Genomic DNA, 12647 nt, shown 5'->3' with positions numbered 1-12647 from the left:
AAAGCATACAGTATGTCCACTAAGTCTCCCAGCTATTACTGTTAAAGCTTCTTCAGACAGTGCATTACTGTGACACTGTGAGTTAATGTCAGGGTTCTCAATTTTCAGGAATACTTACTGGTTCATCCTAAAATCATTAAAGCATATTGCCAATAATGTGAAAGGGTATTAGAGTGAAGAGGAAGAGGAAGAGATGGTGGCCATGAACCAGGGAAGCGTAAGCGACTGAATGTGACAGCACACCGTTCTGTATCCATGGCAGGTCTGTAGAGATGAGCCTGCCTGCCAACCAAAGCCTCCATCTGTCTGCGGCCCTGCGAGGAGTATCCGCTATTCACCATGCTTACACTCTGCCCCATACTGCTCTGCTTGGTCCACGCCAACACCAACTCTGCTGGTGAGAGCTATATTTACAAACAGCTGCCGTGGCACTGGGTACAGTGCCATGAGAAGGAGGAGATACACTGATTTCCATGAGCAAATTAAACTTTCACAACCCTAGCATATCACACAATAAAATTATGTCTATATGCATCATTATTCTAGCAATGATTAATAGATTTATGTTTTTCTGTACTCTTATTAAAGATAATATACTCAGTCAAGTTTATATGACTTTATTTTAATATGTCTAATTAATAGAAATGTCTTTGTAAATAAGCATTTGTTGCAAGAGACTAGCAGACACAGCAGAATAAAGTTTAACAAGTTTCTAAGCTGGACAGGATGCCATGTGGAGCACAGCAGTGTTTTAAACATTTGAATTACAAAAAAGAAAAACAAAATATACAGGCTTTTAGGTAGTTTTAGCACAGAAGCCCACATTGCACATGTCTACTATATAATTTTTTGTCACAATTAAAATATCTCATAAATAAAGCCATCAAATATTGTGACACAGAAACCACGCAAATTAAACCCACAGACAAAACTCTTTTTTTTCCACTTTTCATAGTTTTTCTTCTTTTAGGTGAAAATTGTCTTAATTAGCACAATTTTATCTGCGTTATTGCATAAAACCTTCATCATGCGCTTTATAGGGTGTTACAGATTGAAACTTTCCTCTTTCTAGTTTTTTTTCCCTGATATCTCCAGCTAGTTCTCAACCTTACAACATATCAAACTGCTCTCCATCCACCTTTCTCATAAGGGGAAAACCAGGAAGCCAGAGAAGGTGGAGTACTTCCAGCCTCCCATCAGGTTTCCTCGCTCCAGCCTGAGGTAGGCCTTGTCCCCCTTCTCCATGATGACCAAGCCAGCGTTTGTAGCAGCTTCCCTGGTCACGTCCTGGTCCCCGGCAAAAGCTGAAATCATGGGCCAACCATTCACCATCAGGCTGACCTAATACAGAGGAAGCAAAGGGGCTAGAATCTGTTTGTTGTGACAACCATACTTGTCATAGCTGAGGGATCATACCTGAATAGTTTGTCTATTGTAGGCCTTTACAACATGGAAGTTGAAGCTGTACACCCCTCTTCTTGGTGCCAGGAAGATGCTGCTCTCTTGGTCAAAATGGGTGCCCACGTTCACCAAAATCTGATCCAACAGCAAATGAGGGAGAGGAAAGGTGATACTGGATATATAGATGACAGTGTAAAGTACATATGAGGACAGTTTATTGTAAAAAAAAATGGAAACCAGTGAAAAACAATATTCTATTATTTCAAATATTTCACTGTAACTACATATGGTATATACCTGCTTATTCCAGGATTACTTGGGTCTTTTTTTTTTTTTTACATTTCCATTTCCAAAAAACAGCCCCAGAATTTCCATGAAAATGCAGACCATGCTGCATAATCCAGCAACAGTTTTGTGGCCAGACAGCTGCACTGTGGGTCCAAAAGTTCAGTGTTTACTTCATTAGCATTTCTCCTCTCTGACAGATCTTTAATCGTATGTGCATCTTATTGGCAGAAGACGTCTGATCACAAAAAGCATTTGGAATACAGCTTAGGAAAGTTGTGTGGAGATAGCTGATGAACTTTTTTTTAGTGTGGCACTTTAAAAGATTCTGTTCTCTTTAGTATTTCTTTTGAACTGTCAGCTCTACTATGTATCATATCTAAAATGAATTTGCCGTTTAATGTCGAGAGCAAACTTTCTTTGAACTGCATAACTCAAAGATACACATCAGCAATTGCACACTCACATTATCAAAGTAGATGATCATGGTGCGGTTGCTCATGTCTGTGGGCTCGTGGTTGGTCTGGCGGCTGGCAGAGAAGGCCACTCGGCCGGATCCAGACCGGACTGACATGCCCAGGGCGTTACCGGCGGGCTCGGACGAAGGAGTGGAGTCACATACGACCAAGCATTTTCCCTCAAGGATGATGGGCTCTGTGTCATTTTGGCCCCTGGAGCCCAAAGGTTCCCACAACAGGAGCATACCCAGCAGTATCAGGAGGAGGTCAAAACAGACTGACTTGGGATGCATGACTGAGCCTAGAGTGTTTAGTGGAATATCTCTGATTTATTCTACTATCAGAAGTGTCACTTTCCACAATATGAAGTATAATTAAACATACTATGGTGAAACTGTTGATAGACCTGGTTTAAAACTGAAAAAGAGAGAAAACTTGCTCCAAGTTCAACCTCTATGGTGCTTTTGAAGGCACCATCAGCATGCACTAAATCAACAATAAGAGCAGCAGATGGGCCTCAAAATCCAATTATATTTAAATGAAACGCTCAATAGTTCATTGGCTATAGCTGTCAATCACTGTCTGTGTGTTTCTTTCTAGTTGTCTTGTTTGCCCCCCACAAATCCCAAATCTCTCCAGGGTCAGCAGGGGCCAGAATGAAAAAAATCTCTTGGTATTTTACAGTTGATTTCTTCAGCAAAAAATAGGACAACGAGGCAGAAAAGTAGTCACTGGGGAGGGTAAGACAAGGGTTGAAGAGATAAATGCACAGCATACTGAGTGAAGATCCTGGCACAGACTTTAAATGGCTGAGAGGAAGATGTAAAAGATACAGAGGAGCAGTGAGGGGGGAGAAAAAAATAGATGAGGTAAGATTCTGGAGAGGTGACAGGGGAAGGATGTGGGACCCAGAAGGGAGTGAGAAACAGAGAGGGAGTGGGGGAACAACTCCACTGAGTGACCATCTGTCTATTACACGAACACAACCCCCCCCCCATCCCAACACTGCTCAGCATGCGTTCCCTCATACAGCTCCCGCACCCGCTTTCACACTTGTGCTTTGATTTCACACTTAAAAGTGATATATATGTAAATATGCAGTTTTTGCAGTTTATTTTATTTTCTCTCAGGTTCTGCTGCCTTTTCAGTCTGAACTCAAAAAACTAAACATTAAAGATAGCTTTGATCTCTTTAAATAAGACAAATTTATCTTTGACCATAATTAACAACAGAAAATGTGACACCCTGAACCTTAATGAAATGTATGTTGTTCGGTGAAACTGTACAAAATCATCTGTTCTGAACCTTACAACAAGTGTTTGTAAACAAAACTGACTACCCGATCTATACAGTACAATTCTAGTATTTTAAGTGAATAAAAATATAAATGGTCACCTGCTTCCATTTTGTACTCCATATCAGGTGAAGACCTTCCTCCCAGCTGAAATGTCGTAATACGGTCAAAAGTCCTTGTTCTCCTGCTCTTCTATGGCATTATTTAACAGCACCACAGTCAGTGTGAGCGTAACCAAGCCGGAGTATGTTCTGATCCCTCTGTCTCTCTCTCTCAGCCACCCCCTTTACCGTCTGCTTCTTTCTCACCCTCTATGTTTTATCCGCCCACTCACCTCTACAGCAAAATAAAGAAAATGTGAAGATAATTGGGTGTATAAGAGGCTTCAAAGAGTAAAGTTAGCAAGTGAGTGGCAATTTTCCCTTTTTTCTTCAATGCACAATCAAATCAGTGACTCCCTCTTGTGTCTTCAAGCAGAGTTAAAAAGGCTCAAGGTTGCTTGTGTACTTTCATATGAATAAAAACAGTTGCAGCTCCACTGCTTCTGCCTTTTTTTTATCAGACACTATGGCAGCTATAAGACTGAATTATACATCTTTCACCAGCCTGAGGAAGGACGTATAGACACAGCTAGGCTTAAAAAGAAACTCAGGATTTAACTTTGAGCCAAACTGAGGTGGTTCACAGCTCCAACAACACATTATCTGACATTGTTTATAACAGTTAGGGTTGAATAAATATTAGAAACACCAGTGCAATACAATTCAGCACCACAACGCAGAGCCTCCAAAATTACCATGACGTCAGACCAATGCAGCTCTAAAACTGTTTTAACAAAACTGAACATAATAACCTTCATGGATCTAGGACTTATTTAACAACTGTTTGTCTTGGACTGCATCAGTTTTCAATGAGTGTACTTAATAAAGTGGCAACTGTGTATTTTAATAGTCAGTGGCCTGCACTTACAATGCACTGTGAAATGAAAAGCACGTAACAATCTTAAAACATATTCATGTCCCTCCCCATTTACAAATACATTTTCATTGGCTCTCAAATGAGAACCTGCTTATGTTCACTCACTGATGCTCTGTTGGAAATTGTTTCCACATCAGTATCACCTGGTCAGGAGATGCTGTTTTACTGAGAAATTTCCACCACAGGTTTGATTTGTCCCAGATTTGAAAAATAAATCATCACCGTTTTGTCTTGACACAGTTAAACCAGATCCCCTCTGTCTCCTTCACCTCAGGCTTTCACAACAGAAATGCGGCTGTTGAGCTCAGCCTTGTAGAGCCCGAAGCCCAAGCACACGGGCTGAGTAAACGTGGTGGAGAAAGTGTGGAGGTGGGTCAGATTGCTAGAAGGTCCCACCTCAGAGAAGGTGATGGTGCCTGCACCATAGTCCACAGCTACAGCAACACGGCTGCCTGTCATTTGGTAGGACAGGCGGGTCTTTCTGCGGTTGTGCCAAGCAGCCAGTTTCCTGTCATGTTGCTGCGTTAAGCTCCATGATACCTGTAGAATCAACAGAGGCATTTAGATAAAGACATGGAGCTTGTGTACTCATCATTTGTAAAGGTACTACATGTAGTATTTCAGTATCAGTATGCAGTATTTTTCCTGTAATTCAAATTTTGAAAAAAAAAAGTGTGAATGACATAAATTGATGAAATTCATCAATAGGATGTTGAGCTGCTTTAGGACATAGAGGAAAGACTGTTAAGTGCTATCAACTAACCCAACAAGGTGCCACATATACCTTGTTGTTCCCAAAGGCGTTACCGTCTTTCCCCTTCCGTCCAATACTTCTATAGCAGATGCCAATATCCCAGAATCCCTCAGCTACCAGCTCCCAGTAGTGAGTCCCAGAAGAGAAAGTCTGGACAGTGAGAACCTGCGGCCAGTGGTCGAAGCGTTCAGGGTTTGCAGCGCAGGGCAGGCGGTTTTTAACCCGTGTCACTGAGCACAGGTCATCAGAGATGCTCAAGAGAGGATGGGCAGTGTTTGTGTCCAAAGTCAAAGGACTGGTTACTGTAGGAGAGGGAAAGGAAACAACATGATTAATGTTTTGTTGTTTGGGTTATATATTACTGTATATACTGGTTAGGTGTGACTGGTGGACAAAACAGTATTTATGGTATGCTGCTGCTCTTGGAAAAATATCAACAAAGCTTTCTTTTACTTTTTATGAACTTTGAAATCTTTCCAGTGATGTCCACATATTGTGGATACAAGTCTTTACCACACATGGAAGGCTTCTTGTAGTACTTTTTCCTATAAAGCCAGAAAATGCTATAAAAATATATTTTAAATGATGTAAAATACCAAAAATTGTAAGGTGACACTATCATTCTTAAAGGAATGGTTCCTAAAAAAATTAAGAATTAAGAATTAAAATATGCTTTATAATACCTTATATAGAGATATAGGATAAGATTGATGCCACCTATATGAACTTCTGTTAAATATGAAGTTAGCTCAGCTTAGCGTGAAGGCTGGAAACAGTGTCATCCATCTGCCACTCACAGAGCTCCCTCTTGAGTTCACTGAGGCAGCGGAGGGTAGCAGTGATAAACTCCCGATACTTGCTCTCTACATCTTCCAAGATATGTTTCCTGTCCACACTGATAGCATCAGGGATGAAAAGTGGGTTGTTCAGGTCGGCCAGTAGCCTACAGAATAAAAGAACAGACCACATACTGTATAAGACAAAGCCTATGAATGAACACATACAGTCAGGACTTGTGTATTAAAATTAATGGATTCATCATATATTCCTCCATTTATGCCTTGCTCGCACACATCAATATGTCTAAGGCCATAACATCACACAGTGTCAGGTGATTTGTTCAAGACTTACTTTGTGTCATCTGATTGGAAGGCCTAAGGAACAAAAGAGTCAAGGACAGCAGAGAAACATACAGCACAAAGTGATTAATTCACACAATTACAAATACCTCTGTGAATCTGCATAATAAAGTGCATAATAAAGCAAACAAACATAAGGTAAAGACTCACTCAGGTGCATACGTCTGTGGCTATGTATACTATATTTTATTGGGTAGATCTGTACCATCATTTTTCCATAATGTATTTCACAGCATGAATAATAATAGTGGTGGTAAACATCCTCATTTCTCTGCTTCGTACTGAAATCCTGGAAGCTTTCCAAGCGCTAACAAGCTCAAACTGCGTGATGGCAGCATCCTCTGTGGGTTCAGTTTGCAAACAATGATGCCACTGTCACATGCTTACAACAAAATCTAGAAAATAACATATTTTGTATAACAACATAACACCACATAATACATAATACATATGTAGCTGTATCTTTGCACCAGTGAGCCACCATTTAAAACATTTAATTATTTTCACTGGTCATATCATCATGTAGCTTCCGCCACAGAAAATGGTCTAATATAACATCACAGTATAGCATGGCTATAGTATATGCTGTGCCATAACAAAAAATATTATGGGCCTTATTTCTGATAGACGACTCAAGTAGCACCCTGACCTGGCTGGATACTTTGGTGCTGAGCACACGGCACACAGGTTGTGTGAAACAGGTGGGAGCTTCATTCAGATGAAGAAGCACAAAGCGAGTTGCTGGTATTTTGGTGGCAAACATTTTTGACATTTTTGTGTTTAAAGCAGCAGGAAAAATAATCAATCATGAGCTTTTCTAAATTTGTCTGCTGTGTGTGATTCTTAGCTTTATTAAGTAAAGTCTCTCCACTGTTCATTCAACCCCTGCAGTCATCTGAAGGCAGCAGCAATCATGCTGATAAATCTTGTCAGGGTGCAGGGCCATTTCGCACGGCTGTTCACGGAGTCTAGCAAAGTCTTATACAAACGACACCGGGCTGTTATAGTAACGTTATACAATACTGCACAGATTAGATTGTTCCATTATCACCTAGTGGCCGTAGTTCAATCTGTGCTGCCTTTCCAAAAAAAATTTAAAGCAAAAGTAACATTTAGTTTTATAGTGTGGTGTGGCCATTTATGGCACAAGACACAGCAGAGATGATGTCAGCTTTTAATGGTCATATATGTGGCTTAATAGATATTTTTATTCAGGTTGTTTTCTACCATCACTGTAAAGTTCAATAAAAACCACAGTCTGTCTGATTCAAAGTGCTGTGTGTACTGGTATCCAGCCAGCAGTATGATTTCCTCTTCTCAGCTGTTGTTGTTATGTGTCAGTGAGTGTCACAGCTGTTGCAGAGAGATAAGTGTGTTTATTAATGCCTGCACCCTCAGCCAGCCATTTTGCACTGCGGTGCCTACATGGACCAAAATATGAAGTATCTATCTGTTCAGCACCAAGTCTTACCCAGATGAGCAGGAAAGGGTCCGTCTCTGCCAGCAGCGAGGCCAGGTATTGCTGGATGCAGAGCGTCTGGCTTATCTCATCCCTCACCTTGGAGCAGTCCTTGTGCACTCGGTCAATGGCCTGCTGTCTCTCCCTTATGGTGATCTCCCTCAGGGCCACCACTAGCTTCTTTACCTGGAGCTCCAGGTCTGAGCCAAGCCGCTCCACCTGGGTGTCATCCTTTTCTAAAGAGTCCTGCAACCAACAGTGAGAGATTTGTGTTGGTGTCAGTTCAGTGATTAATACGTTAAATTAGACCAGTTTATCAGGTTGAAAAAATCACCAGAGTGAGGGCAGAGTGAGGACCATACAGCTTATACAGAACATCCTCAACTATGGAGCCTCTGAGAGCTCAACGCGCTGCAAAAAGAGCAAACACAACCAAATTTACCTGCAGTTACCACAACTCTGACATTTGATTACATCTGAAAAATGTGCTGCAAATATTTAGTGGTTTGCAGGTGGTCAGTACAGCATGAATGAGCAAAGAGATGATGAATTTTGAAAGATGTGGTTACTGAATGCATTTTGTGCGAAAGCAATAAAAAATGAATCAGTTTGGTCCACAGCTGTTCCACTGACTTTATGAAGAGTTTTGAACAAGTGGCTTCAGTTTTGACCAAAGCAGTTTAGCAATCGAGAAAAACTGCAACATTTGACCCGAGCAAAACAATGCCTGAAATATCACAACTGTCACACCAGACAGGAAAAACAGACAAACTTTACTGATGAATCACCATCCTAGGAGGGCAAAAGTTTATCATACAATGTCATACTCACGCTGTCATTGCAATAGAGAAATGTATTTTTTTTCAGATGCTTTAATTATTACTGACTGAATAAAGTTAATGGGCCTGTCACTGAGGGCAGGTTGTGACAGTAACTAACAAGGTTAGTTAAAACATCCACTGTTTCAGTCAGCGTTTGCAATGTCTCCAGGGGACACTAAAAAGTGACGGACGTGGTGTCTAGATCATGTTGCTCCTGGAAACATTTTCCTTGTCATCTGTGCTATTTGCAGCATGTTTCTGTATTTGGTTTTTCTTTTTTTTTTTTTGAGGCATATTGAGCTCTCAGGGCCACCGTACTCCACTGAGTCATTGTGTTTAAGTTTAAAAATTTGTACTTATTTTTACTCACTGCCATAGTGGAATCAATATTCTCATGCTCTTTTAAGATTCGCTCCCCATCTTTCAGCTTCTCCTCTGCTTTTCTGAGCAGCGTCTGGAGAATGACCTACGGAATCACACATTCAACATTTCAGCGACCACACACTGGCACACAAGCAAACATCAGCACCAACACGCACGTGTACTCTTCCCGCTCACCTTCAGATCTTCTTCCACCTGCCTCAGAGCTTTCACTTTGTGCTGAACATGGCCTCCTTCCAGCAGACAGTCTCCACACACATACACCCTCTCATCAGCACAGTAGTAGCGGAATATCTCTGTGTGTGTTGGGCACCTTCGCTGGGAGAGGTCCCCCAGTGGGTCCACTAACAGGTGGTTGCTAAACGCTGGTCTTTCCAGATGGGGCTGGAGGTGTTCGGGACACAACGACACCTCACATTTCAGGCAGGTCTTAACAGCCAATGGTGGCTGCCCTTCCTCGGCTTCGGGGCAGCAGCAGTCACAGAGCACTTCACCGTGCTCCACCTGGCACTGGGGGCAGGTGAAGCACCCTTTGTCTTCACCCTGGCTGCCCCAGGCCTCGCGGATGCAGGCGGGGCAGAAACTGTGACCACAGGGCAGGGGGTGAGCTTGGCTGAAGCTGTCTCGACACACAGAGCAGGTCAGCTCCTCCTCCAGTGACGCCATAGTGATGGATGTTGGTGTGTGTCTCACAAGGCTACTGACAGTGAGTTTAAGAGAAATAAGCGAAACACTGATTAGATTTCATTCACATGCAAAACTTTCTAACACAGCCCCCAGGAGATTGATATGACTGTGCAAGCTCAGGAAATGCAACCACATGTCATGATGTCCCTAAATAGGAATAAGCAGGTATAATGGATGGGTGGATGTCATGGTGTGGGCCTGTGCAGCACCAACTTAATGCTGCTGTTACGTGACAGTAGCATCAGTGCCCAGACTGGGTATAAGACACTACTAGTAATAAACTGGTGGCACATGTGAAATCCTTATTTCACCCCAACTGTGCACTCAGACCAGTAATCCTGTCTTTTGGGCCTTTGCCTACGGTGCTCTATGAACAGAGTACTTTGTACAATGTAACAACTAAAATCTTAAGAGGCTGGACAAAATAACATAAACACCTCATGATCATATGTCTCCATGAGGCAATACACCTACATTACACACTGAAGCCTACCTAAAGTAGAATTAAGTCCCTTTTGACACATACTCTGAGTTAAAGCAGTTTATTGAGGCAATTTGTCAAAATGTAACATGTGATTTACTTACAGATTGTAATTATTACTAAATGAAAATATGACTTGCATGTTGCCACAGTAAGTCTAAAGGGTTTATAATACTGATCCCAGACATAAGCTGCTGTGACGGAGGGATCAGGAGATCATCCTTGACAGCTTGTTGGCCTTTATGTGACATGTGCTCTGCTTTTTCATGTTTAACACCAGCTCATACATGTTCATCAGATGAATTGTCTGTGAATTTTTAAAAAAATCTATTTTTAAAAAGTGGCATTTCTTACCTGTTTGTGTCCTAGTGTTGGCAGACTGTGGCCATCGGTCAGTATGTTGACTGTGGAGGCTAATCCCAACAGGTTTGCCTTCCCCCAGTGTCTGCTTCAAACATAGGACTGGACTGACAGAGGTCACATGACCCTGGGACGGGGTGGAGTTGGGGCGGGGGGGATTATTAACTTTAAACTGTTTTACATTAAAGCCACAGCTCAAATATCAATCAAGACCTGTCTTACCTGTTCCTAATAAAACACTATTCGTACACAATTTAAACCAACTAAAGCACATACACTGTGAATGCAATATTTGCTTTTACAGTGTACAGTTTTGTAGGGGCTGGTTTTTATTGGATTTTTAATTCACTATGTGCCTACCCAAGAGGGAAGCACTCACATTGTTCCGTGGACTCTCTTTCTTCAAGCCTTTAGCAGAAACTGAAAAAGCTCAAGTATCTTTCAGTACAAGCAGACGTTCTTCCACAGGTAGAAATGGGTGCCTGAAGCGTCAAGGTTTTGCTTCACAGTAAACAGGGAAGATTTCTCCTGAAGTACAAGTTGGCATTTCTTTTAACCAAACATCACATATTGAAAGTTTCATCATGGTAACATTTGGGCTGTCGTTTGTGGGCAATCTAATCTATTAGTCATATTATTAATATTGATTATATTAGTCTGTGATGAATCATCATTTGGCATAATTTATTTAAAAAATCTAATGGAAACCACACATGAATTAAATGGAAGTAAACATGTAAGTCTACAAAAGTACTGTAAGATTTCCTAAATCTTTAGCACTTTAGGTCTAGGTCTGCGGTAAGTCCATATACATACTAGGTGGTATGAGGAAACAGATGCAAACAAAATAAAATTTTAATTGTTTTAAATCATTGTTTAACCAGGGTAAAATCACACTGAAGCTAACAACCTCTTTTTAAGGCTAATTTGAAAACAAATAAAGGACTACAAGTGCCCTAAAACTCAAATACTTAGTAAAAACTTTAAACTGTACAAATTAGATAATAAAATTAAAAAGAAATTACCACTAAGACAAATCTAACTCCAGAAGCTGTAACTACAGTCCATTTAGTTTTGGTCTACTTGTAAAATCTTGCCATGTTAAGATGTTTTCTAAGTCATTTTTATACACCTGTTGGTTGTCTTCTATTTTTCCCTGATTTCCTGCAGCTATTTACAGACACACAGGACAGGAAACACAGTGGAGCAGGGAGAGGTAGCAGGCAGATGGAGGGTGACCCTGGTGCAGATACCTGGATGGTAGAAGATGGCTCTGATCCAGAGCATGTCCCTATGCGTTACTGGACCTGGATACCTTCCTGCTGGTCATCGACTTGTAAGGCATCCTGGAGGAGAAGAGCAGGAAGGGGATACCCTCCCTCTCTATATAATTGTATAGTAAAATTATCCAAGAGATATACTCCTGTTGCCCATGAAACATTTGGACCAAAGGTTACTAAAATCCTCTGACTGCTTGACTGAATGACAACTGCACTGCTCTAACACAAAACAGGAGTAGAAATTATGCAAAAAAACCAACATGCAAAGAAAAAGTTTCAGTAATGTCCAATATATTACTTGGAAACATTTTACTTTTATGGCTATAGCAAGTGTAAAATGTTCTGAGTGTTTGCACTGAGCACTTTTGCATGAGTTACGTGCAAAGTCTACAGGTCATTTGTTTATATATTTATGCTGCTATGCTTTATGTTTCTCTGGAGAGACAGCTTCAACCTAGGATGTTTGCAGGAAGTGACACACACAGTATAATATCTGATAACACTTTATCATGCTCTTTACTGAACCTAGTCATGCTTCCTCACCATTAATGCATTGGCACCAGTAAATGGGAAGGGCCACAAAATAATACTTCCTTTTGAAAACCTGCAGGGCAGAAAGCATCAAGAGAGAGATGATGTCGACCAACAGCCAGATAATGGGGACAGATGAAAATGCTCTATTTCTTTGTGGTAAAGATCCTGCCTACTACACACACACACTAGGTATTGTGGTGGATTGGGTGATATTCCTCGTAGGACTACCTGAAATCTGCCTGGCCTGCTATGCTCTCCTGTCTCTACTGAAGAAGGAAAAAGCAGCTCCCATCTTGGCCATAAACCTGCTCCTGTCAGACCTCATCCAGATTGGG

The 12647-nt window shown here is 41.2% G+C and overlaps 2 protein-coding genes across 5 annotated transcripts; both read right to left on the bottom strand.

Annotated features, from left to right (window-relative positions):
* Positions 1-601: 601 nt before the first annotated feature.
* cbln12 (cerebellin 12) lies at positions 602-4927 on the bottom strand. 3 transcript variants are annotated; one of them, XM_026314135.1, is made up of 4 exons: positions 4813-4927; positions 2153-2445; positions 1417-1536; positions 602-1341 (listed from the first exon to the last, which is right to left on the bottom strand). In XM_026314135.1, the coding sequence occupies exons 2-4, from the start codon at positions 2435-2437 to the stop codon at positions 1144-1146; spliced, it is 603 nt and encodes a 200-aa protein (XP_026169920.1). In that variant the 5' UTR covers positions 2438-2445; positions 4813-4927; the 3' UTR covers positions 602-1143. The 3 variants fall into 3 exon arrangements, with proteins under 3 accessions (XP_026169920.1, XP_026169921.1, XP_026169919.1); XM_026314136.1 differs by lacking the exon at positions 4813-4927 and adding an exon at positions 4639-4743; XM_026314134.1 differs by lacking the exon at positions 4813-4927 and adding an exon at positions 3540-4351.
* On the bottom strand, positions 4363-10610 carry trim110 (tripartite motif containing 110). 2 transcript variants are annotated; one of them, XM_026314131.1, is made up of 8 exons: positions 10493-10610; positions 9148-9670; positions 8960-9055; positions 7781-8014; positions 6302-6324; positions 5968-6113; positions 5201-5472; positions 4363-4956 (listed from the first exon to the last, which is right to left on the bottom strand). In XM_026314131.1, the coding sequence occupies exons 2-8, from the start codon at positions 9634-9636 to the stop codon at positions 4687-4689; spliced, it is 1530 nt and encodes a 509-aa protein (XP_026169916.1). In that variant the 5' UTR covers positions 9637-9670; positions 10493-10610; the 3' UTR covers positions 4363-4686. The 2 variants fall into 2 exon arrangements, with proteins under 2 accessions (XP_026169916.1, XP_026169917.1); XM_026314132.1 differs by having other exon boundaries at positions 9148-9667; positions 10493-10572.
* Between the last annotated feature and the right edge of the window lie 2037 nt (positions 10611-12647).

The sequence above is a fragment of the Mastacembelus armatus genome, chromosome 17 (genome assembly GCF_900324485.2).
Source record: "Mastacembelus armatus chromosome 17, fMasArm1.2, whole genome shotgun sequence".
Taxonomy (NCBI): Eukaryota; Metazoa; Chordata; class Actinopteri; order Synbranchiformes; family Mastacembelidae; genus Mastacembelus; species Mastacembelus armatus.
Note: the sequence above shows the minus strand (reverse complement) of the source record. Positions and strands in the feature narration are given on the sequence as shown.